Source organism: Procambarus clarkii, chromosome 57 (assembly GCF_040958095.1).
Source record: "Procambarus clarkii isolate CNS0578487 chromosome 57, FALCON_Pclarkii_2.0, whole genome shotgun sequence".
In the NCBI taxonomy this organism is placed as follows: Eukaryota; Metazoa; Arthropoda; class Malacostraca; order Decapoda; family Cambaridae; genus Procambarus; species Procambarus clarkii.
Genome location: NC_091206.1, coordinates 20,831,845 through 20,859,179, shown reverse-complemented (window position 1 = coordinate 20,859,179; position 27,335 = coordinate 20,831,845). Strand labels below are relative to the sequence as shown.

At 44.9% G+C, this 27,335-nt stretch overlaps 1 protein-coding gene across 1 annotated transcript in view; it reads right to left on the bottom strand.

Annotated features, from left to right (window-relative positions):
- Window positions 1-27,335, bottom strand: part of LOC123744980 (lysophosphatidylserine lipase ABHD12) — a 41,576-nt gene that overhangs the window by 5,270 nt on the left and 8,971 nt on the right. The window contains exons 5-7 of the mRNA XM_045725210.2: window positions 22,407-22,615; window positions 8,339-8,471; window positions 4,965-5,082 (exon numbers count right to left, since the gene is read on the bottom strand). Of these exons, the coding sequence (XP_045581166.1) occupies window positions 4,965-5,082; window positions 8,339-8,471; window positions 22,407-22,615 (460 nt within the window). The remainder of the gene's footprint in view (window positions 1-4,964; window positions 5,083-8,338; window positions 8,472-22,406; window positions 22,616-27,335) is intronic.

Sequence of the window (27,335 nt, the reverse complement as noted above, 5' to 3'; positions counted from 1 at the left end):
GTAGTATAGAGGTGGATGCGGCGCCACACACCTGTGTACAGAGAGAAGAACTAGGTGTCCTCCCCATATATATAATCCAGAACACCCCCAGTATTTACGGGGCTCTGACTGGAGAGATAAGATGAGCGAGAGCGGCAAATTACCTGTGAGAAAAAGATGCAAAACACCAACACATGTGTGCACCATCCACAAACAAAACGAACATCCTCGGCGCATGCGCAGGACACATGAGGTTCGAACCGCACTACCCGCCCGGCAGGGAGGGTGCCAACTAGATGTATTTAACAATTATTATCAATGTTGAGACAGAGCACAGAGAGAAGATTTAATTATAAAATAATGTAGTATCGAAAACCAAGTAGTAGTACAGAAGCGGACCAAAGAGTCCTATAAAGGCCTAGAGGTAAGCCTCACCGGAAGTCGACAGACGTTCCAATAATATGGGAAGTATTGAAGACCTTACCGAACCTTCAAGATCCTTGTGAAGCAAGCACAAAATCATGAAGCCCCATATGGGCCCAGTGGCATCCTGACAAGAGGAGAACATAATTGCGACATGACGGAGAATACATGTCCCAGATAAGAAGGGTGAGAAAATGGTGAAAAGTACCCACCGGCAGGACGGAACCAATGGAGCCAAAGGGGCAGGAACCAAACCCGGGGAGAGGCCAACGCCCAACAAACTCATACTCAGAGGAGGGAAAGGAAAACCCACTCCCCGAAACTGCAAGCCCCGCTCAGAGGGTTGGAAAACCCAGGCGGGGTCCAACGGGGCCCAAGACCCCAAAGTGAGCCCCACCCCAACCCCAGAAACCTCCACATCAGACCCTGGGGGCAAGTCATCCCCCCAAAGCCCCGCCTTCACAAGAAAAAGTTGGAGCGGCCAGAAAAGCAGGAAGGTAGGGGATCCACTGGTCAGACCCCAGTGCTACGGCTGGAGGAACCGACTCGAATGCCTCTGTCGCCTCCCCGGAAGGGGCAACCCCCGAAACCACCAGTTTCTCAAACCTCAAAACCCCGCCCTGACTCCGAAGCCCACAGATGCTTAGGAGCTGGACGCAGGGGGAAGGGGAACAGAATGAACCACAGCAGGTGAAGAATGAGGGGTTGTGGAGTGAACCAAGGCCGAAACAACCAAAACCCCCCAGTCCAGGGCCCCATAAGCAAAGCAGGGCAGCCTCGGGGCATTCGGGGAAGCAACCAACCTAACACATTGGAGCAACCAATATATAGCCTGCAATGCCTGAGCCACCTGCACCCAAACAATGTCATCAGGTGACTGGGTGAAGTGAGTCACAAACAAGCAACAATGCCTGCAGGACTCTGGGTCGAAGGTGTCACCGACCTAACAGGCAACATGATGGAGGCAAAAACAATGAGCGCCGCCCTGAGACAAGGGAACAGAGTAACCCTCAAACTCGCACAAAGCAAGGGGGGGGACTCAGGGGGTCACATCCATTGGACCCGCACGCCCCCGCGGGGATTCCCAAGGGTCCTGAGACGGTACCCATGCTCAGGGAAGCCCAGGCAGGATACTACTAACCAGCGTCCAAGTCTACCAACAAACTTTCTAAGTAACTGAACCCCCGGGACATGTACACTCACAGGGACCTACCAGTGGGTACCACCAGAACACAGAAACAAACTAAATATACAACGGGGGCAACCAAACAAAAGCAGACCCTCCCCACCAGGCAGGAAAACAAAAATAAAACCTTGCAAGAGGACAATGTCCCTGGCCAGGTCCCAAATCTGCACAGTAAAATAACATACTGTACTGAAGTGAACGATATGGAAAAAAATGCAGAATAAAACCAGTGAAGAACAGGGGTGCCATAGGCACAATCAGAGAGAACTGTATAAACATCAGAGGTCCACGGTTGTTCAACATCCTCCCAGTGAGCATAAGAAATATTGACGGAACAACTGTGGACATCTTCAAGAGGAAACTAGATTGTTTCCTCCAAGGAATGCCAGACCAACTGGGCTGTGGTGGTTATGTGGGCCTGCAGGCCACTCAAAGCAACAGCCTGGTGGACCAAGCTCTCAAGTCAAGCCTGGCCTTGGGTCGGGCTTGGGGAGTAGAACTCCATCAAGCAGGTAATGTACTCAGGCGGAACAGTCAGATGCTATGATAGGTGACAACTAGCTGCGCAGTACCCTGTGTCCCTACCAGTGCAAACTACTACTTACCCGAAGGTGAACAAGGGTGCCAGAAACACCCCAACACACAAAGGGCGGCTGAAAACCAAGCAGCCAACAACCAGAGGCAGAACCCAAGGAACTTGTGGAAAGTGGTCTGAAGCCCCAAGGGCAGTACTTACTGGGCACCTAGGGAAGGTAGTAATAAGTAATTCAGTACTAGGCGCGCGCATGCAGCCCGAGTACTGAATAATTACTCCTGGCTTGCGCACTCCCTATGAGACAGCCCCCACACCACAAAGGCACAGAGCTGAAGACAAAATCAGCAGCCAGAGCACACGACTTCAGCCTAGCACGTCAGCCTCAGAACTGGGGTTTTGGGAAGCCAGTGTGAGGGGTACGGGGCTCCCCCTTCCCCCTCCCAGGTTGGGGGGGAGCTGCGCAGATGACGGCGTGGTGACATGGTGACGTCATGCTTGTTTGCTCGTTTTTGTTTGGGGTAGTTCTGTCCATTAGTTCAGCTCTCAGTAGCAATTTCTTAACCAGAATAGGTTTTTTTTTTTGGGGGGGGGGGGGGGCGATTATCTTTCTGGGTGCCCGATTCGATCGATGGCAGACAGAGTGCTTCCAACCACATAGGGGTTTCTATAGGCCATCGCTCATCGTGCCTCTCTGATGGGGCCAGGTTCTGGTTCGTGGTCCCCGTAAGGCCTAAGAACTCCATTCACACTGACTGATGCTACAGTCCAATCTTAGCAATATCAGCCTGGATAGCTCCAGGGAGCCGATGGGGCTCCCTGGAGCTATACACAAGATAGAACACGAAATAATGGGTATAGATTGGATAAGTTTAGACTTAGGAAACACTTGGGTAGATACTGGTTTGGTAACAGGGTTGAAGATTTGTGGAACCAATTACAGCGTAGTGTGGTGGAGGTTTGATCCCTCAATTGTTTCAAACGTGGGATTGGGTGGTTATAAATAGGAGCTGCCTCATATTGCCCAATAGGCCTTCTGCAGTTACCTTTGTTATGTTCTTGTGTTCTTATTAACTCCCGCACCGTGCTGTGGGCCCGACGGAAGGACGGAACCCACTGCCCCTGTTTGGCCTGGTGAGCACTGGTCACAAAGCCTCAGCCAAGAGACGATGCATCCACGAACACATTGAGCGAGGGCTCGGGTTGGCTCCAAGGCACTGAACCAATGCAAAAAAGCAAGCCAACGCAAGCCCCCGGAGGCTCCTGCACAAATCCTCGAGCAACCTCCGAGTGACCCGAGAGTCCCCCAGAAACATGTGAAGGCGGGACCGCAGCGCCGAAGCAGAGACTCCAGAGGGAAGGAACAAGGAAGCGGTCTGAGAGGCCCACACAAGACCCAATCAAGTCCGAACCTGAGAGGGAATCAAATGGGACTTCCGCCAATTCACCAGGAACCCGAACTCGGCAAGCTGGGAAAGAACCAAATTTCTGGCAAGCAGACATGCGAACTGGCTGGGAGCCCACACCAGCCAGATGTTGAGGTAGGCCAGCACCCGAACACCTAAGAGATGCAGACGGACCAACACGACCCAGGTAAGGCATGTGAACACTCGAGGTGCCAGGTTCAACCCGAATGGGAGACAACGAAAGCGGTAACCGAGACGCACCACAATAAACGAGCCAATCCCTGAACCCTGGATAAATTGGGACGTGCCAATACACATCCTGCAGGTTCAGGGACACCATCCAAGCACCTTGCTCCAACAGAAGCCAGACCTGGGACAGAGTAGTCATCCGAAAAGAGGAGCAACAGATCCAGGGTTCAGACGGGACAAGTCCAGAGTGAACCGCAGATTCGCACAGTCCTGTTTCGGGATTGGGAACATACAGGCACCCACCTGAAGGATATGAACGTGTCGACTACGCCCAAGCAAACCCAATCCAAGATGACACGACCGAGCACAGGAGAAGAGGCCCTCCGCGCCAGCCCCGAACTCCCCCCCCCCCTTCCCAAAGGAGGAGGAGCCAACTAACACCACCACAGGCCATCAGAAATGACCTGAAAGCCCCACAAATCATGAGATCAGGCATGAGCATACAAGGCGAGCCTCCCCCCCATCGGTCCGTCAACGTGGTGAACCGCGAAACTGGGAAGAAATCCCCTTCCCCTCCGGAGAACCAACAAGTTCAACATGGACGGCAAACAGCAGAAGCTGCCCGCAGATACTTTCCAACCACAGAATCTACAACAACAAGGGGCAAAAAAAAGTGACGAAAACTTATAAATTAACATTTTAAATTTGTACAAGAATATTTTTTTTTTAGACAAAGGGGTGCAAGCTGAAGTACAGGTTCAGATACACTGACCTAGACTGATTGACAATTAGGAAGCTATTGAGTACCTGAAAGTTCAAAATGTCAGTCAAAATGAACCTAAAACAGAAAAAAGTTAAATACATATGCCTAAATTCAAGTCTATACACTGATGCCAGTGCATTTAGGATGTCTGTTAAGGTAGTGAAGGGTACGGTATCAAGATCTGGGTCCAATTGTTGTTGCCACCTGGAGGCTGCTGGATCAAGGCTGGCCTGTGTTTTGAATGGCTGATACCTTTTAAGGAACCTGCCATTAGTTGTTACAGTTTCTTAAATCAACGAGACTATGTGTGTGAACACAAATTTAGGCATAAGCACCTAAATTGTCCCATATGAATGACTCAAACCTGTACCATCACCACCTAAAAATCTGCTGACTGTTCAGTGATTATATGACAGAAGTCTGATCACACACTTCTAGGAATGACAATTCAAGGCCAGAAAAAGTCTTATGCTAATTGAAACTTACTGATGAAAGTGGGTGAAACTTGATTTCATCTTTAATGTTATTAAAGGGAGATTCCAGCACAAGTGCAGTAGGTTGATTACCCTCTAGGCACAAATCTCCAACTGCATGTGTTGATACTCTGTAAATGAATTAGATAACATTTGTCTACGTTATATGATATACAGTACTGTATTTTAAACAAAATCAGTATATGTTAATTATTTAAATTAAAATGAGAAAATAATAGTACAGTGGAACCTCATTATCTGCATTCTCAAATTATCAAACCATAGGAACATCTGCTTCTACATCTTTATTAACCAAGTCGAATGCCCAGTTATTGGGGCTTGAACCCCATTAACTGGAAAGTCTTGTGCCACCCGGAAAAGGGGGACTTACCCGGGAGGTGGCAACACCACAAACAATATTGTTGGAGGAGAAATAATAGTGTGTCTGGCCTTGAACCAGTGAGGGCAGCAGCCACCAGCTGACTGTGTGTAGCTATGTCTCTTATTGCCTTTACTCACCATACAAGCTTAGATGTATAGTTATGGTGAACAAAACATGTAAATACTTATATATATCGTTTGTGTATAGTGAATAAATGCAAAAACAGTATTGTGGGAGGAGAATGAGGGCGAGTGAGGTGTTGTTGAGGGAGGGAGTGGCAGCGAGAGGCTGGCTGGTGTGTAGCGGTCACTCCTCATTACATTTTGACTCACAATACCAACTTAGTGGTTCGTTATGGTGAGCAAAACATGCAGATACTTATATATAACCTGTGTATATAGTGTAATAACAGTAAAACTATTTTATTGTTTTATGAACATAATTATTGAATCACTAATATGCACACCATATTGGAGCCGAGGGAGCCGGTCGGCCGAGCAGACAGCACGCTGGTCTTGTGATCCTGTGGTCCCGGGTTCGATCCCGGGCGCCGGCGAGAAACAATGGGCAGAGTTTCTTTCACCCTATGCCCCTGTTACCTAGCAGTAAAATAGGTACCTGGGTCTTAGTCAGCTGTCATGGGCTGCTTCCTGGGGGTGGAGGCCTGGTCGAGGACCGGGCCGCGGGGACACTAAAGCCCCGAAATCATCTCAAGATGACCATAGTTTTGAGTACAGCGATGATTCACACATTTTATTATATAAATATATCACAATTCGCACTACTGAATAATATTACTGCAAAAAAAAAAAAACAAAAAAAAACAAAAAAAATCAATCTGACATATTGAAATAATTAGGTAATAATATAATTGTGGCAACTGCCGCCTGACAGCTCGGGCAGAGTAGACCTCGTCTGGCGAAGGCTCTGCCAACTTCCCTTTTTTGTCAGACTTCCCTACCCTAATGCGGCTAAAATATGTCACCTACGATTTTTTTGTTATTTTTTCCGTGATCAGGGAACACAAATGAACACTTTTATAAGACGAAAGAATTTTCTGGATATTTTTTTTTTTTTGTTGCGCCTGTGGGTGTTGAAGCCATTTGGACCCCTCGCGGTTCGAGGGCTAAAAGTGAAAGCAGAACATAAATGATAAATTTGCTAAGACACCCCAAGAGGAAACTGCGGGCAAAGAGCAGCCTGGGGGAAACATTGGCGTGCTCTATTCTAACTTAATAACAGGTTGCGCAGACCACAGTGCACCGCCAGCCAAAAACTCTCCCAAACCCAAGGAAAAACATAAGTCACAAACCACCAGCTTACCCGCAGGGCTAAAACTATCCCAAGGAAGGAAGGCCCCCCCCACCCTAAAGGGATTGTGTCCCGAACACCTCAGGGAAGGCAACCCTGACTGTGCAAGGGTAGTACTTACAGAGTGCACAGGGAAGAAAACCCTGAGCACATGCAGCTCCAGTACACTAAACTCCTGGCTCATGCACACTTTCGTGTAAGAACTCGGCCCAAAGGCAAAAATCACCATTCGAAAATGGGAAACCGGAGACAAAGCAATGACGGCCAACAGGCACAGACATCAGTGTAGAACTAGTAGTAGATGAGCCAGTTTAGAACTGGCTTGTGTGCGGCCCGGCTGACCCGGGCTGGCTCCCTCCCCCTAGCAAAGGGAGGGGGGAATGTAGCAAACTAGCAGACGGCTAGTTTTACAAAATTTTGGTTGTTTATTTTCATTGTTGGCGAGTTCTTTTGGCAATTTGGGGGCTGCAGTCTCATTTTTAACCATACAGTGCTCTGTTTTGATTCACCTATCTTTCTGGGAGGTGACAAAGATGATAACCTTCAAATATAAAGTGATCATAGGCCAATGTTCCCTGCGCCTCGCTGAGGGGACTAGGTTCTGGCTCGTGGTCCACTGTAGCCAAACAGAACTCTGGGATTAATGGCACTACATAGTATGGTACTGATCAGTGTATGATAGCTTCAGGGAGCTAACAGAGTTTCCCACAAACATTATCATAGAAGCGTCCAAGGCGAATATTCGAGCCATCTGGCGTCAACAAATGCCAGCCGAGCCCACTATCTGGCAAACTTCTAAGGTTCACTAAACCAGTAGAGAGAGAAAGAGAATTTCTTTAGTTCCAATTTTCCTAACCTTTTGCATCCAAATTAATCATTGTATAAACGCAAACATTCTTGGAATTTTGGAATTTTTGCTTATCGACAGACGTGTATATATTAATAGCCACTCATTAGGAGCCAAGGGTTAAAGCTTGGAACTCCCTTGCATAAACAGCAAAGTTCAAATGACATCCAGAATTACTTAACATAAACCATACCAGGTGATAAGTGAAGTGGCTTGCTTCCCAGACTGTTTAGTTGGTAGACCTTCCACCTGGTGGCAATTGGGGTAGTAGATAATGTGTACTTTGATTGTTTTCATAGACCTGTTTGGTGATTGAGTGTTGCTAAACATTTCTCAGAGGGTAGATGAGTGTTTTGAAAGGTTACTGTGTCATAGTAGGTGATTTTTCCAGTCATACCAGACAGGAAGGGCAAGGTGCAATAACATCAGGCAAGATGTTATTAAAAATGTTCTTGTCCCTGGTGGTTAAAAAAAAAAAAAAAGTCACACAGGAGCCTGGTGTATACACTATATCCTGGTAACATCAATGATCTAAGCAAGGGGAGCCAACAAGGGGCCTAGTCCAGACATACAAGTACTGTATATCCTGGACCTCACTGGATCCATGCATCACCAGTTTGACACTCCTGGACTACACCATAATTTTAAAGTAAACTTGTACAAATGTTTCATCCATAAAACAAGTCTGTGCGCTGTAAAAGAATGTCTATTATAGTGCAGATGCATTAATCTCTCCAGATGAGCTTCTCCCTCAACATGTCTGGAAACACTAAGTTGTGCTGTATGTTCAAGAGTTTCACTTATTTTTTAAGTGACAGAGCCAATTACTCTTTACTCAAACACATACCCTGTTCCAAGTGAATGACCCCACACAAACAAAGGTGAAGAGCCAATTCTCTCCTGCAGATATCTGTACACAACTTTTGCATCATGTACTACTCCAAGTTCATTTGGCTGTACTGGAGAAGAATCTGCATATCCTGTAGGAATAGGAATGATTGTTAGAAAATCTCTGCGATTAGAAATGAATCGGTAATTTACCCATGTACGTGTATTTAAATGTCCGGTACAGTAATGTGTGTGCATGTGTATATGTAGGTATGTGTGATTTTCACCTCATTTTTTAAGTAAAACTTTAGGAGCAGAATCTGGTCTCTTCACTAAGATGAGGGACACCTATGGATAAGATATATGCACAAAACCAAGAAAACCACCCAGAAAATACACACAAAAACAATAACTGCTCTTGAAAAGAAAAGAAAGTTAGAACAAAGCAAACAAGAACTGGCCATGGATTAACAACGTCATTCCAACTTGAATGCCACTAGATGTCTGTCCAAGTCACCCGGGGTATCAATCAGAAAACATCTTCACTATGTGCCACATAAAAATGTGCCCACTCCCCCCATGGGAAGACGGGAACAACAGGTCATGTAGCGAGCGCTAGCGAGGTATACCTAGAAAGAAGTATTTCAGTGATAAATGCAGCCCGTCCTCCAAAAATGGAGTGGTAAATGTAAGGAGACAAATAAGTGCAATTATGTACTATTTATAGCAGTTAGGAATTGTACTTAATTTTCACTTAGTATTAAATCGTACTGTCAAATATATTGTGAATATTTGAGTTTACTTGAAAAACTGAATAGAAAACTGCAACCTCACCTAACCATCTTAGTTTTTGAAGATACAGTAATAATTTTATTGCTTCTTAATTACAATTAGTACTTAACCAATAGCTATATTGATATTACAGTTTTATAAAACTAATCAAACAAATCTATATCAATAAATTGTAAAGAAACTCAGGATATTTTAAAATTTTGTATAAAATCTATATTGTTTAATAAACCTTAAAAAGAAATTCCTGATATTTAAAACTTGTGTATAGGAAGTTGAAATTGAAAACTTCATCCTAAAATTCTGAGTGTCTTAACAGAAAACGAGGAGAATTAAATCGGGGAGGGGGTTGGGTAAATGTAACAGCCCCATAAGTGTAATTATGCACGGTTTATGACAGTAAGAAAATGTACTTATTACACTTAGTATTAAATCGTACTGTCAATTCGGAGGATGGGTTGGATAAATGTTATGTACTTGGCTTAAAAGACAATGATACAGACAGCACTTTGATTCATCATCATGCCATGCAAAACACCATGCTCGTAATTACCCAAGTATAGTTACAGGATGAAAGCTATGCTAGTAGTATCCAGTCTTCCCAGTACTCTGTTGTATAATGGTAATGAGACCAAAACTACTGACCATTTTGGTTTCTACCACCTTCTCACTTAACTTGTTTCAATCTTCAACCACTCCGTTTGCAAAAGTGAACTTTCTAATGTTTTTTCGGCAGCTTTGTTTCCTTAGTTTGAACTTATGTCCTCTTGTTCTTGAAGTTGCAGTTTTCAAAAATTCTTCTTTGTCAATTTTGTCGATTCCTGTTATTATTTTGTATGCAGTGATCATCTCGCCTCTTTCTGGGGTGAGCCCCAGAGGTTTCCTGAAGCTATCACACTGATTCAGTGCCAAACTACTAGGTACCATCAGTTGTGGAGTTCTATTGGCCTACCAGGGACCATGTGCCAGAACCTGGCTCCCTCAGAGAGGCACAGGGAGCAGTGGCCTACGAACACTTTACATTTAAAGTTAGTCGTAATTGCCACTATTACGACCTGTGGGGTCTAATTGAGATAAAACAAGTCATTTTATGCAACATACACAAGTGTGGAAACCAAGGTTTTATTTTCTTTTTCTTTTTCTTTTTTTTTGGTGGTGATGGCGCCACGATTATTTGTATAAATGGCTATATTTTGGCTTTTGGATGCATTAAGTTCTTATTTGGCAAAGTTGCCTGGAAGCACAGGACGGTTATTGTACGACAGTTTGTTTAGGTTAAACGCTGCTTGAAGAGAGCGACAGCAAAGTTGATGGGTCTGTGTCAGAGCTAGAGTGAGGTGCAGAGTTCCCAGGCCATACATTTTTAATATCAGTCAAGTCCTGTTCTTTCCGACATGTCACTAGGTTTCATTATTATTTGTAGTATAATTCATCGTGTCGGGGGACAGGAAGCCAGAGTCTAATCGTACACATTTTGATTTTTAAGTCTCCCCCCCCACCCAGGCCGCATTATTGACCCCACCCAGGATGCAACTCCACAACAAGCTGACTAACCCTGAGTACCTGCTAGCTGAACAGAGGCATTATGTGAAAGGAAATGTACCCAACCATGTCTGTCCCGCCCGGGATTCAAACCTGGAATTCTCGATTGTGCATCTAGAACGAACCCGACTGTACTACCGGGACCCCTTATTTAAGGGTATTATTTAACATGCATCTCAAGTCACTTAATTAATACCATAAAGAGTGCCCTTGAGAGGATATACTGTATATAGTGTTACACTGGTGTCCGATTCAATTTTATTGTATGTCATTGTGTTGGATTATTGTTGATATTTGTTAGTAGTGGAGTGAGGGTATAGTGAAATAAACTGTTAACCATTGGCAAAGTTTCACTTATCCAGTGGACTTGACTAACTCCCTTGACAGCAGGGTTTATTTAACTTAACAGTGATTTATCACTGGGGGCCGGGCCAGAGTCGTTTAAGTTGCGGTTACTTCTCCAGTAAGTTACCCTGGAAGATTGATGAAGATTAAGCCACCAAAAAGGTGGCACAGGCATGAATAGCCCGTAAGTGGTGGCCCTTTTGAGCCATTACCAGTATGAATAGATGATACTGGAGATCTGTGGAGGTGCGGCTGCACCCTGCATGATGGTAGATGTCTCCCGTACCCTGGAAGGGCCATCCCACAAGTTTAGGGGAGATATTTATGCGAGTACCACAACTAGTAATTTTACCCTAAATACTCATGCTCAATAATAAACACCATCCCTGTAACAGCCACCACACCAAGGAAGACACCCAGAAAGGCAGCAAAACAAAACAGACCACTGCATTGTTAAAACCAAGACCGCAACCTTGAAACTGCCAAAAGAACTCCCCAACTATGAAAACAAACAATCAAAATTTTATGACACTAGCACGAGCTAATTTGCCACACGAGGGTGGGAGGGAGGTAGATCGGGTCAGCCGGCACGTTCCACCCTCAGTTATATTCTGATATGATGAGCAACTAGGGAATGTCAGACGTAGGAAGTCTGGCATCGGCAATTGGACTGAGCAGTTGCCAGCCATGAAGTTGGGAGCTCCAGGACACCACCTGTTGGTGGCTCTATTCACTAGGGAAGGTATTTTGTACCTAGTTTCAAGCGAACCTTTTTTTTTTCTTTTTGAGGGAATCATTTGTGGTGACTCTTGGCTGTTTCAGTGCTTCACTTTCATGAACCATGAAGTTGTCCATATTGTCTCATCTACTTTCTGGGTGCTTTCCCAGCGAGGGTGATCATAACCATCCCCTACTCTCTGTGCCTCTTTGAGGGAGCCAGGTTTGGGCTCAGGTCAACAGTACACATAGTACACACATGACTGATGTGACTTAGTAATAAGAAGCTATCTCAGAGACACAGCTTCAGAGAGCCACCAAGGGGCACCCCCAAAATGAATACATCTCACACTAACCTTATCACTATTTGAAAACCTAGTGTAACATTCTTTTACGTATATGTGTTTGGGTGATACGACTCGAAGAGTTTAGTGGTTTTAGAAGTTTATCTAATATAGTCTTGGTTACAGCAGTCGGTTGTTGGAGATGTCGTGATAGCCGAGCCGAGGCCTGGAGCAGAAAGCTTCAGTGAGGCCGAGGGTAGAAAGCTTGGATGCGGGGTGAGAGCATAGAGGGTGGAGCTCAAATTCGGGTGGAGTCAGGGAGCTCGAATGCAGGATGAGAGCTTACAAGCTTCTCCTGACTTTGCCAAATTGACCAACATGCCTGATGATGCCTGTACACTTGGGAAGAGATAAACTCTCATACGATTAAGTGAAGAACTTCTTGGAATGTGGAATTCTCAGGGATAAGTTAAGTGGAATTAACAGGAACATCTAATTATCTGCACTGAAACTAATGAGTTTGGAGCAAGTATATTAGATCTTAATATAGTTGCTATACTAGCATAGGGATATACAAATCAGTTAGTTGGCCCCCTCCCCAAGTTTCTTGCTCCTTGATCATAAGGAAGCACCAATGCTATAACAGCAACGCAAAACATTTCTTGCTATGCCTATACCAAACTAATAAAACATTTTGTCAAAAGTTATCTCAAACTAAAGTAAGAAAAATAACCTCATGGTGAATGGGACTGGAAAGCCACTTGGCACAACCCAGCTGGAAGAGCTGGGGTCCACACCTGGATGCGTGGATTCCAAGCATCATACTAAAATACTAACCACGTCACTTTTTTTAAACAGCCCATGTCTGGCAACCTAGTCGTAAGGCCCTGCACGAGATAAGGAAAAAACTCAAGGTCCTCTGAACATTTTCTAACCTCGTTTTGTGTTTGACTAGATTGGACTCCACACTGGAGCTGCATATTCTAGTACTGGTCTGACATATGAGGTATACAAGATATTTTGGAATATCTTATACAAGTTTCTGAAGGCAGTTCTTATGTTTGCCAGTCTTGCAAATGCCGCTGATATTATCCTCTTGATATCTTGGCTTCAAGGAACAGGTCTGGTGAGTTATGAACAGTCACATCAACCACAGTTCCCTGTGATACTCCGCTGGTGACATTTTGCCACTCTGAGGTCTCCCTCTCACAGTAACTCACTGTTTTCTGTTGCTTAGATACTTTCTCATCCACTTGAGCACCTTATCTTTTATGCTTGCCTGTTTCTCCAACTTTTGTAACAGCCTCTTATGGGGTACTGTGTCAAAGGCTTTCTGACATTCTAAGAAAATGAAGTATACCCACCCTTCTCTTTCTTGCCTATTTCTTGTCACCTGGTCATTAAATTCTATTAAACCTATGAGGCACGATTTCCTATCCCTGAACCCATGCTGGTGGCATGTTACAAAGCTCCTTCTCTCCAGATGTTCTATGGGCTTTTTCTTCACAATCTTCTCCATCACCTTGCATGTTCAGTGCCTCTTGTCTGTCACCAATTTTGTACATTGGGAGCTGTCTTCCAGCTTTCTGGTAGAGCACCTGTTTCCAGTTACCTGTTATACACCATAGTGTGTGGCACACTTTGTGTTTCTGCATTTTGCACCCTCTTAATATCCATGGTGAGATTCTGTCAGGCCCAACAGCCTTTGTCACAATCAGCTCTTTGCTTTTGTCAAGGGGCAAGATTTTGGTCCCTGCCCCTGGTAGGCCATGAGAAAATTCAACATGTCTTATAAGATGGTATTGACCCTGGGGTACCAATGCAAAAGCTGTGTGGAGCCACTGTGGGGAGGGGAGAGGCACCCAGTAATGAGGACTGTACCTGAAAATTTTAAAATTGTCAATAAAAATTTACAACTATTCATGAATAAATTTATAATTGATTGAATAATGAAAGTCAATTTATTAAATAAAATATAAGTAAAATTAAATATTTCTAATATACATGCGAATTAAAAATTATATTTGTTATATCTCACAGGCTAATCTGGATTGTACCTGGATAAGGTTTTGAGAGTTCTTAAGACTCCAAGCCCACCCTGGAGCCAGGCTTGTGAGAGCTTGGTCCAACAGGCTGTTGCTTGGAGTGGCTCGCAGGCCCACATATCCACTACAGCCCAGTTTGTCTGGCACTTCTTGCAGAAAAAGTCCAGCTTTTCTTGAAAATGTCTACTTTTGTTCCAGCAATATTTCTTATACTTGCATGAGGTTACTGAACAACCATGGACCTTTACTGTTCATACAGTCTTCTTTGATTGTGCCTATGGCATCTCTACTCCTCACTAGCTCTAATCTGCATTTCCTTCCAGTATAGTTCAATCCAGTATGTTATTTTACTGTGTAAATTTGGGACCATGTATATATTATTTGATACCTCTCTTGTCTATTTTCTAGAGAGTATATTTTGAGAGCTTTGAGACAATCCCAATAATTTAGGTGCTTTATCATGTCTATGGCAATTAAGTCAATTAAGTAGGGAATTTCTTCCATTTCCAGAAGAAATAGGCTAATAATTTGACAGACATTTACTATTTTATTTACTGAGCTTATCTTTAACAAATTTTAACAACTAGCCCTAATACCACTGTCATCATTGATACAATGCCACCACAACAATCACCACCTACAGTCCTACACCATCAACACTGACACCACCACCAATAAACACCACTGAACCAGACTAATCAATAGGATGATGCCTGGGCTACAATTGTGTAAAATAATTCCAGCTAAATTAAGGTAAAATGGGTGAAACACAGACTGTTTAACATGCCAGAACACTAGTATAAAACCAGCATTGAATGTTAGGAAATGCTATTTTCTGGGTGAGCCCTTATGTCTCCCTGGAGTTTACTGGGCTGATATGTATATATTAGACTGTGGCATACGTCGATGGAGCTCTTGCCTACCGGGAACCACAAACCAGAACCTGCCCCCCCCCCACCCTTCAGAGAGGCACGAGGAGCAATAGTCTATGGAAACCCCCATGTGTTTGGATGCATTTCATGTCTACCATCAACCTAGGTTTGGCACCCAGAAAGGTAGGCGTAACAAAACAAACCCCACATGGTAAAAATTGCTACCTAAAACTGAACAGGGGTGGCAGAACTCCCAAACTAAAATAAGCAAACAAGCAAATGTCACTAACACTGTTGCGCCGATCATTCACGCAACCCCCCCCCCCCCAACAGCGCAGGCTGCTACAGCATTCAGTTCTGAGGTTGTGCATCGAAAAACTGCCGACTAGACGAAGGGAGGGTGCCGGGGAGCCTACGGGGCTTACCCAGAAAACGCCATTTCACTACATTCAATGCGGATTTTGTGTGAGGAGCCCATACGGCTCCCCGGAGCTACCTAAACAAAGAAAAATGACAAGAGGGACTTACCCAGGAGGCGTCTGCTACTTGCCTCTCAACTCGAAGTCGAGACAACTGGCTGCAACCTGCGACCCAAAGCCAAACACGCCTGACTAGGACCAGGAACATTGACTAATGTGTGGCCAGGATCCTGTTCGACCTCCAAAATCCCCGTGCTCGAATGTCAGCCCAAGACATATTACTAAAGACAGAAGCCTAAGCAGCAAACTTACAAACGCCATGGGCACGAGGATAGAATGCAGGCTGGCTGGACCAAATAACCCTGCAGATGACCTGGGAGACCAGAGCCCTTTAACAGGGAACAAAGGGAAACTGGGAAACCCAAAGCGCATCCCCAGCCACAGAAGCTGTGGCGCGCAGATAACGGCGAAGAGCTGCAACCGGACAACACATAATACACCCCCAGCCTGACCAATCAAGCATCAACAACCCAAGGACTCCTACGGAAAACCACTGACTCATTCTTCGCCAGAAAAGGAGGAGACGGCTGCAAACAAACAAACCTACCACCAGGACCGAAACCTCTACACCTGAGGAGAGCATGAAGCCTTGCAAAAACATTTTTGTACCGAAGGGGCAACCACAAACTGAGGAGAAGAGAGAAGGAAGAGCACCCTGTCCAAGGACCAGGATAGCTCAGGTGGCACATGAGCAGGCCGGAGGTGAAACAAAGCACGATAAAGCTTATGGAACGGAGCAGAAGTAACATCCACCCCGAACTCAAGCTGAAGCGGCTCTGCCAGCGCCGCACGATACTAGATGACAGTATTAGGCATCAAATGTCAGTCCCGAAAAAGCCAAGAAAGAAAAGACAAGACAACCCTATCCAAAATAGAGGACAACCTACGGAGAGGAAATGGCAGAACTATTTCATACTGACGCCGAGATGAAACTCGAAGGTGGGACACCATCAACGAAGCCACCTAATCTCCATACAAGTGGTGATAGACCCGCGTCTGAAAGACCGGATGCAAAGAGTGGAGGTTTTAATTTTTTTGCAGGGATATTCCTGCATGGGCCCTAAGCCTCTGGCTGGCCCACTAAGTGTTTCTTGTTTCTGTTTTACTTGGGCGGAGTATGAGTATTTATGACTCATATGGTCGCTTCAGTAAGATTTTGCCATATGTGTTTAACATCTGCTCTGTTGAATCTAAGTTGAAATCTTAATGGATTTGTGACTGTGCACTGTGTTAGATAATGTTCCAGTGGTCTGTCGGGCATTTCTCCACAGTGCTGACATTTCCTCTCATCTTCCAGAACCTGTAAGCCTATTTCCCCATGCACATGGGTATCCAAGCCTGATGCGAGGTAAGTGTACTTCTGTTGCTCTACTGCTCCCTTTCATCAAACTAAGTGGTTCGTAGTTGGTCGAATTCTTGTACCAACCCGCTGATCCTGATGTTGCAACTGCTGTGTTGTGGTCACTGTACATCTTTTGCATTGCTGTTTCTAATTACTTTCTTAATCTGTGATAGACTCTGTGGTATGTAAATGTCTACATTTCTTCTCTTAGTTGCAAGTTTTGCAGCTTCGTCTGCAATGTCATTTCCTATTATTCTCCACATGACTTGGCACCTAGTTGATAAGTACCCGTCGGCCTTGTCGTTTGAGTGTTTGCATCAATGATATGACATTTGTGATCAGATATATGTTATCACATGTGTTCTTGTTGCAAGGTTTCAATGGCGGTTCTCGAATTTGTATGTATGATAACATGTTGTCGGTGTTCAGCAAGAGCATGTTCCAAAGCCTTTTGAATGGCTAGCATCTCTGTTTGTAAAGTCGAACACCCATTTGAGAGTCTCCAACTATTTACAGTTTCCTGCTTTAACTGCAACTCCGGTTTCTTGTCCCTGCTGGTCTACTGATCCATCTGTGAGGTAAGTGAAGTTGTCGGATGCCAAGTTTGCTTCTATATGCATCTGTGCAATATTACGTAGCAGATAAGGATTTGCCTGGTTCTTTTTACCTTCAAGAACCATAATCTTAAAGTCTGCTGGCAGAGATTCCCAAGGGGCTTGCATAACAAAGTCTGCATGTATTTCGTTGACACCCCTCTCAGTGATTGTATTTGTTATATCGAATGTATTAATGGTGTTTATTGCACAATGGGTTCACCTGTTGCTATTGGAGGCTCTTCTGTCCAGAGTTAGTGCTCCAGTGATTATATCTTTAAGTGAACTGATTCTAGGTCTAGTCAATATCTTGGTCAGCATGCACGCGCAATCCCTTTTACCCTTATTTCAATCGACGTTAGCTTGGTTTCTAGTCTTAGGTTCAGTATTTTAGTCCATCTGGGAGCTCCTGTTATGATTCGCAATGCATCGTTTTGAATAACCTCATGAGACTACGTGGCAACACTCCAGACAGACACCTACGCATTCAAGACATTAACCTTCAGTGGGTTACACAATATCAATATCTCGGAGTGTGGATAGATTCTAAAATGACATTCAACAAGAAAATTCAATACCTGAAGGAGAAAGCAAAATCATGACTAAATATAATGAGAGCAATCACAGGGCCCCATCTAGGAGCGGGACACAAAGTGTTAAGAATGTTTTACATACACGCCGTTCGTTCCCTAGTTGATTATGCAGCACCTGCCTTACTCACTCTTTCTCCTGAGCAGTGGGCAAACATTGAGGTTATTCAAAAGTGGAGATGACCGAACCAGCCAGGTACCTGACCAGGCTGATCTGCTGAAAGAGGCGGAGCCACGGAAAACATCGCGGGTTCAGACACAGAGCACACAGCGCCTGAAACCAAGACTGGGCGAGCCAAGGAGCCAACAGGACTACTTTCCCCTGGTAAGTCTCCAATTGAGCCAGGACCCGAAGTAACAGCTGGACCGGGGGAGGGGGGGGGAAAAGGTACAGGTAACCCCACCTCGACCAGTCCTGCTGAAAGGTGTCTACCGCAAAGGACTCTAGGTCGGGAATGGGTGCCATATACAAAGGAAGATACTGGGACCACGCCGACGCAAAGAGATCCACGCCCAGGAGTCCATACATCCGGCAAAGTCAACTGAAGGGGTCAGTGTTGATCGTCCATTCTGTGGACAGGGGAATGAACCAACACAGGCAGTCCGCCAGGACATTGGACACTCGCCGAACATGAACCGCACAGAGAGCCAAACCCCAAGAATCAGCAAACAAGTCACTCGAAGAGACCAGCCCCAAAGAGCCAAGGATCAAAGAGAGCCCCCGCGGTTCAGGCAATGAACCATCGGAGAACAGTCCGAATGGAGCCTGATTGTCGAACCCCGAGCGACCCGAACCCACTGAAGCACCAGTCAAACAGCCGCTACCTTCTGCACCATGCTGCGAGGCCAACGAAAGAATGGGGCCCACCACCCCTGGCCAACCTGGTGAGCACTGTTCACAAAGCCCCAGCCGAGATACAAGGCATCCATGAACACATCGAGCAAGGTCTTGGATAGGACCTTGCTCGATGTGTTGTGCCAAGGCACTGAACTAAAAAAATAACGAATAGGAAGCCAGCAAGGTAGCAATTGACACAAAACCTCCGAGGGCCGAACCCAACAACCGCGAGAGAAATGGAAGAGAGAGCCCCAAAGGAACCAGAACAGCCGCCAAAGAAACACCCAACCCGGCGGGTAAACAAGCATGGCAAAGTTCAGACTCCTGCACAGCTGCTCGAACAACCTGCAAGTGACCCGGGAGCCCTCCAGAAACAAGCGAAGGCGGAACTGCAGCCCCAGCAACGACTTCAGAGGGATAGACAAGGAAGCAGTCCACGAGTCTCACACAAGACCCAGCCAAGGCCGAACCCGGGATGGAACCAGATGGGATTTCCTCTAGTTTACTACGAACCTGAACCCGGTCAGCCGGGAAAGAACCACACCCCTGGCAAGCAGGCATGCAGAGCGGCTGGGAGCCCACACCAGCAAGTCGTCGAGGTAGACCAAAACCCAAACCCCTAACAGATACAGACGGGCCACCACAACCTGGGTGAATATGTGAGGTGCCAGATTCAGGCCAAATGGAAGGCAACAAAAGTAGAAAGTTTGTCGCCTCACCACAAAACCTAACCAGTCCTTGAACCCCAGATGAATCGGAATGTACCAATATGCATCTCAGAGGTCCAAAGACACAATCCAATCATCCCGCTCCAAGAGAAGCCGAACCTGGGATAGAGTGGTCATCCAAAAAGAGGGGCAAAAGATCCAAAGGCTCAGGTGGGACAAGTCCAGAATGAACCTCAAATCCACACAGTCCCATTTCAGGACTGGAAACAGGCAAGAAACCCACTGGAGGGATGGGGTCGTGTCGACCACGCCCAAACGCACCCGCTCCAAGTTGACCCAACGGAGTGCAGGGGAAGAGGCCTGCCCCACTAGCCCCGAACCCCAATGGATGACCAATGCCACCACAGGCTGCAAACAACTTCAACAAGGCAGCCAATGCCCTAGCCGCCGAGGCAAGCACACTGGACGAAGACGGCACCTAGTGCCTCCACATCCTCCTCAAGCCAGTCTGAGAACAGTTCAAGAAGGGAAAAGAAATGCAAGACCGAGGCCAAATGCCCACAGTCTCGCAAATCCTCAGCTATTAAAGCAGCTGAAAGGGAGGAAACCTGCACGTGAAGCAGCACAACGCCAACATCCTGAGGAAGCACAGGGGTGTACAAGCACATGCTTAGGCACTCAAACTCGACCCCCAGGTAAACCTGTACCACAGTGGAAGTCTCCCGCCAATCAAGTGTGCGGATCAGACAAAACCCATGCCATGCTCCCAATGTGGCATGGTCTGTCTGACCATGACAAAGAACAGTTTGCTAACCAGGAAGACTCTGGTACCTCGTAACGCACCCAAAAGGGAAAGGTCGAACCGAACTCAAAAGAAGATGGATCCTTCACCGAGGCAGAATCCAGGTCTCAGTAGGTAAGCCACGATGGACTCTTGAACCTCCTTAGGTGGGATTCAAGAAGCCAAAAGCCTCCAGAAGGAACCGAAGAACCCAGAGGAACTTGGAACCAAACCCAGGGAGGAGTCGAACCCAAATCATATTCATACAGGGAAGGAGGGTACAAAAACCCCTCCCCCCCTGCAACAACATGCTCCATGACGAGGGGTACCAACACCAAAGCGGGGTCAAAGGGACCCAGGCCCCCCAATTCAACCCCTCCCCAGCCCCGAGGTCCTCCATGCCAGGACCCAGGGCAGAACCATCCCCCACACCCTCTGCCCCTAAAGAAAAAACAGAGTCCAAGGGAAAAGGCTGAGAAGAAGGAAGTCTGCTGGTAAGACCCAGAAGCCTCGGCAGGAGGAGCAGGCTTGAATGCCTCTGTCACCGACCCAGAAGGGGCAGTCCCCGAAGCCACCCAAGTCTCACTACCATTAGGTGAGTATTAGGTGAGTACCATCTAAACCCCGCCTCGACTCTGAAACCCTCAAACGTTTGGGAGCCAGGAGCATGGGGGAAGGAGGGGAGTGCAGGACGAACAACACCAACAGAGAAAGGACATGGGAGAGCGGACGAAAACAAAGTCGAAGCGACTAACGCCCCCAAGTCCGGATCCCTATAACCCAAGCGGGGCAGCCTCAGGGCATCTGGGTAAGCAACTAACCTAGCGTGCTGCAGCAACCGATATCTAGCATGCAATGCCGAAGCTGCCTGTACCTGAATATCAATATCAGAAGACTGGGTAATCTGGAGCACAAGCACGGAGCAAGACTCGCAAGACTCCTGGTCAAAGGTGTTATTGACCCAACAGGCAGCATGACGGAGGCAAAACTGGCGAATGTCACCCTGAGACAAGGGGACAGAGCAACCTTCAAACTCGCACTCGGTGAGTTGTAACCAAGAGGACGCATCCATACGTAGACAAGGATGGATTATTTAACACAGGTGGCACACGCACAAGGGGACAGAGGTGGAAGCCGAGTACCCAAATGAGCCACAGAGACATTAGAAAGAACTTTTTCAGTGTCAGAGTAGTTAGTAAATGGAATGCAGTAGGAAGTGATGTAGAGGAGGCTGACTCCATACACAGTTTCAAATGTAGATATGACAGAGCCCAGTAGGCTCATGAATCTGTACATCAGTTGATTGATGGTTGAGAGGCGGGACCAAAGAGCCAAAGCTCAACCCCCGCAAGCACAACTAGGCGAGTACAACTAGGTGAGTATATGTTCAAAGAGCACCAATGGGGTTTTTCCAGGGACCTTAGGCTAACTGCTAAGGGAAGCCCAGACAAGGTATTGCTAATTGGTTGGGCTCAAACTACTATGAGAACTGCTAAAAACCTGAACCCCTGCGATCTGTTGCACGAAGGCCTAGTGAAGAACGACCAATACAACAGAAGGGTAGATAAACCAAGGGGGCAGACCCCCACCGGGCAAAAGAAAAAAAGAAAAAGAAAACCCTGCAAATGCACGTCTCCAGGAGGAACAGAATTATAGATATATTATTATACCTGTGTATAATAGGAGACAAACTGCACAACACCTTGCGCCCCTACTAGCAATGATACCACTTCTTACCAAAGGCCAAACAGTGGCAACAAAAACCCCAGCTGGCCCCAAGGGCGGGCAATTGCTCAGCAGCAAATTGGGGGAGCCATAGGGGCTCCCCACAGAAACCATTACTAACAGAGTTAACATGTGTTATAAAAAGAGAACAGAAAGTTGGACATGAATGTTTTCAATAAAGTATGTTACTGATGTTCTATTTTATCAGTGTAGTACTTGTGGCTTGGAAATAGCAGGAATATTTAGTATTAATATTCAGGTTGGCATTAATTTCCTACATGTAAGTTTAAGCTTAGTTTTTGTCTATTTGATATTTTTAAGGATTTCTAGGAATGCATCTCCTGCAAAACTGACAGCTTGCTGAATATTTTACAAATCAATGTGAATTTTTAAGTGTATATGGATACCAAAATATAATCAGATGTCTATCAAACTTAAATGTTGTTGATCTTCTGGAGAATAAAGACCAATGCTTACCTCTGTAATCAAATGCCACAACATGATAATCCATTTTCCTGAGAACCTTATAGAGTTCGATCCTATGTGCAGTTGCACGAGATGAAGTGTTCCCATGAAGGTAAAGAATAACAGGCCTTTCATCATTTAAACTTTTTTCATACCATGCTACATGATCTGCAGATTCCTCATTAGGAGCTGAAGAAATAAGTAACTCGGGGAGTATATGCCTGAAAAATGAAAGTAAAGTACAGTACAGAAAGTACAGTACCTAATATTTTTTTTAACATCAGTTCAACTGATATATTTCTGCTTTTCACTTATATAAGTGTGATTAAATATTTGATTACAGGTGAAGCTCTGCCAATGGCATTATAAATGACAGCATACCAACATGCACACAACAGACATGAAACAGTATACTGTATTGCCCATATTTTGTATTATCTATATAAATAAAAATGGAAATGTTCGTTTGTTCATAATCGATAATCTCCGAAAGTTCTTCATTGAATGCTTTGAAATTTTCACACAACGTTCCATTCGCATCAGAGCGGGTTTTTATATACATATTATATAGATGTCACGTCTGTGGCGGGAAAAAACATGCTTTTTTTTTAAAAACTGTGTTTTTCCATGTGAGGGAAATCTTTGAAACCTCTTTACGAATTGCTCTGAAATTTTGACACAACGTTGCATTCGAATAGGCATATCTTTTTATATACATACTTTAAACATGCCTCACCTATGACAGGAAAAAACATGTTTTTTTTTTTTAAAACAGCGCCATCTGTTAGACGTAGGAGCAACACACGCTGTAATCTCCAAAATTTCTTTACCGAAAGCTTTCAAATTTTGACAACGTTCCATTCGAATACGCGCGTGTTTTGATATACCTACTATAAAGGTGCCACCCCTGTGACAGGTAAAAACATGCGTTTTTGAAAAACAGCGCCATCTCTTGCTAATAAGACCAACACATGCTCTACTAAATATGTTACGATTCCATTTCAATGTTTCCGATTTCATTGATAAGTTGAATTTCAATAGATTTCATTTTACTTTCATTTTGATTTAATTATTTTTTTGTGACAATGCGTTGGAATTGAGATGTGTTGTTTACCATACCGTTCATTTCATGAGTACAGTATAGTTTATTTTTTTAATTTTTAATTTCGTTTTTTGAACTGTTTTTCTTATATTTCAGTGATGGTAACTTCTAGGGCCAGATTCACGAAGCACTTACGCAAGTACTAACGAACGTGTACATCTTTCCTCAATCTTTGATGGCTTTAGTTACATTTATTAAACAGTTTACAAGCACAAAAACTTGCCAATCAACTGTTGTTATTGTTATAAACAGCCTCCTGGTGCTTCGGAGCTCATTAACTGTTTAATAATTGTAAATAAAGCAGCCAAAGATTGAGAAAAGATGTACAGGTTCGTAAGTGTTTGCGTAACTTCTTCGTGAATCTAGCCCCAGATCATTTGATGTTCCCAATTTTCTGATAGGAGCATCAGATCATTTGATCACCAGATGAGGGAGTGGGGAATGGTGGGAAGGATGAGGGGATGGGAGTGGGGGATAGTGGGGGAGGGCGAAGGGACGGGGGATTTGGAGACCATGGGGACGAGGGGAAAGGGGAATGAAGAATGGTGGGGAGGACAAGGGGACAGGGGAGTGAGGGATAGTGGGAAGGACGACGGGACGGGGGAAGCGAGAATGCTAGGGAGGACGAGTGAAGGGAGGGGGGAATGGTAGGGAGGACGAGGGGATGGGAAAGTGGGAAGGAAGAGGGGACGGTGGAGTTGGGAATGGTTAGGAGGGCGAGGGGATGCTGGAGTGGGGGATGATGTGGAGGGAAAAAAAGAACGAGGGAGTGAGGAATGGTTGGGAGGACGAGGGGACGGAGGAGGGGGGTAATGGTGGGGAGGACTGGGAGATTGTTGCTCAGCAACGCTCATGCGTTGCTGAGCCACAGCAACACGTGGCCGGGTACAGCTAGTATATTTATATATATACATTATATATATATATATATATATATATATATATATATATATATATATATATATATATATATATATATATATATATTATTAAATATGACCGAAAAAGTAAGATTAATAATTCTAACACGAATTTTCTCAATCTTTCGTACATTACGCTTCACTGTTGGAGGTAAATCAAAAATCACTTCTCCAAAATTCATTTTTATTTCTAGTCTGACGCGACACGGGCGCGTTTCGTAAAACTTATTACATTTTCAAAGACTTCACAAATACACAACTGATTAGAACTTACGTCTCTCTGATATTATATCTACATTTGAGTGAGGTGGGAAGGGTGATGTGGCATTAACACAAGACAGAACAGGAGGGGATATTAATAGGGTATTAAAAGTATCAACACAAGACAGAACAGAAACAATGGGTATTGAATAGAAGTGTTTGTAGAAAGCCTATTGGTCCATATTTCTTGATGCTTCTATATTGGAGCGGAGTCTTGAGGTGGGTAGAATATAGTTGTGCAATAATTGGCTGTTGATTGCTGGTGTTGACTTCTTGATGTGTAGTGCCTCGCAAACGTCAAGCCGCCTGCTATCGCTGTATCTATCGATGATTTCTGTGTTGTTTACTAGGATTTCTCTGGCGATGGTTTGGTTATGGGAAGAGATTATATGTTCTTTAATGGAGCCCTGTTGCTTATGCATCGTTAAACGCCTAGAAAGAGATGTTGTTGTCTTGCCTATATACTGGGTTTTTTGGAGCTTACAGTCCCCAAGTGGGCATTTGAAGGCATAGACGACGTTAGTCTCTTTTAAAGCGTTCTGTTTTGTGTCTGGAGAGTTTCTCATGAGTAGGCTGGCCGTTTTTCTGGTTTTATAGTAAATCGTCAGTTGTATCCTCTGATTTTTGTCTGTAGGGATAACGTTTCTATTAACAATATCTTTCAGGGCCCTTTCCTCCGTTTTATGAGCTGTGGAAAAGAAGTTCCTGTAAAATAGTCTAATAGGGGGTATAGGTGTTGTGTTAGTTGTCTCTTCAGAGGTTGCATGGCTTTTCACTTTCCTTCTTATGATGTCTTCGACGAAACCATTGGAGAAGCCGTTATTGACTAGGATATTATATAGGATATTCCTAGTCAATAACGGCTTCTCCAATGGTTTCGTCGAAGACATCATAAGAAGGAAAGTGAAAAGCCATGCAACCTCTGAAGAGACAACTAACACAACACCTACACCCCCTATTAGACTATTTTACAGGAACTTCTTTTCCACAGCTCATAAAACGGAGGAAAGGGTCCTGAAAGATATTGTTAATAGAAACGTTATCCCTACAGACAAAAATCAGAGGATACAACTGACGATTTACTATAAAACCAGAAAAACGGCCAGCCTACTCATGAGAAACTCTCCAGACACAAAACAAAACGCTTTAAAAGAATCTGTGGTGGTGGATGAAATTCGTCTTCATCTTGGGAGGCATAAGTTGGTAATTGAGTCGCAACATGGTTTTATGGGTGGCCGTTCGTGTTTGGCGGGTTTGTTATCTTTTTATTCTAGCATTGTTGAGGCGGTTGATGGTGGTGGGGGTTGCGATGTTGTGTGCCTTGACTTTGGCAGAGCTTTTGATGCAGTGCCACATGAAAGACTGATTGGGGGGATGGAGTCTCGTGGTGTTGGGGGTGCTATGTTGGGCTGGATTGGGGCGTGGCTGTGCCGGGGGAGGCGGAGAGTTGGTATGGGTGGAGTCGGGTCGGAGTGGGAGGGTGTTGTGGGTGGAGTGCCTCGGGGCTCTGTCCTGGGACCTCTGTTGTTTGTGGTGTATGTAGGTGATTTGGATTCGGGTTTGAGTGGCAACATTTGCGGGTTTGCCGATGATGCGAGGATCGGTGGGGAGGTTGGTTCGGGGGAGGGCTCACTGTCGCTTCGGGTTGATCTGGATAGGGTTTTGAAATGGTCAAAGGATTGGCAGATGCAGTTTAATGCTGATAAATGTAAAGTTCTGAGGTTAGGTAATGATGATAGAGTTACAAGATACGAGCTAGATGGTGTTGTGATTGCGAAGTCGGATTGCGAAAGGGATCTGGGAGTTATGATTAGTAAGAATTTAAAACAAAAGGATCAATGCATAAATGTTCGTAATAAGGCAAATCGGACACTTGGATTTATTAATCGCAGCGTTAGTAACAAGACACCTGGTGTGGTTCTCAAGCTATATCTTGCTCTAGTTAGGCCCCATTTAGATTATGCAGTTCAGTTTTGGTCGCCATATTATAGAATGGATATAAATTCACTTGAACATGTCCAGCGTAGGATGACTAAGTTAATTCCCCAAATTAGAAATCTTTCATATGAAGAAAGATTAACAAAGCTTAAGTTGCATTCACTGGAAAGGCGAAGAGTTAGGGGTGACATGATAGAGGTTTACAAGTGGATGAATGGACATAACCGGGGGGATATTAATAGGGTATTAAAAGTATCAACACAGGACAGAACACGAAACAATGGGTATAAATTGGATAAGTTTAGATTTAGGAAAGACTTGGGTAAATACTGGTTCAGTAACAGGGTTGTTGATTTGTGGAACCAATTGCCGCGTAACATTGTGGAGGTGGGGTCCCTCGATTGTTTCAAGCACGGGTTGGACAAGTATATGAGTGGGATTGGGTGGTTATAGAATAGGAGCTGCCTCGTATGGGCCAATAGGCCTTCTGCAGTTACCTTTGTTCTTATGTTCTTATGTTCTTAAAAGAGACTAACGTCGTCTATGCCTTCAAATGCCCACTTGGGGACTGAACATAAGAACATAAGAACAAAGGTAACTGCAGAAGGCCTATTGGCCCATACGTGGCAGCTCCTATTCTATAACCACCCAATCCCTCTCATATACTTGTCCAACCCGTGCTTGAAACAATCGAGGGACCCCACCTCCACAATGTTACGC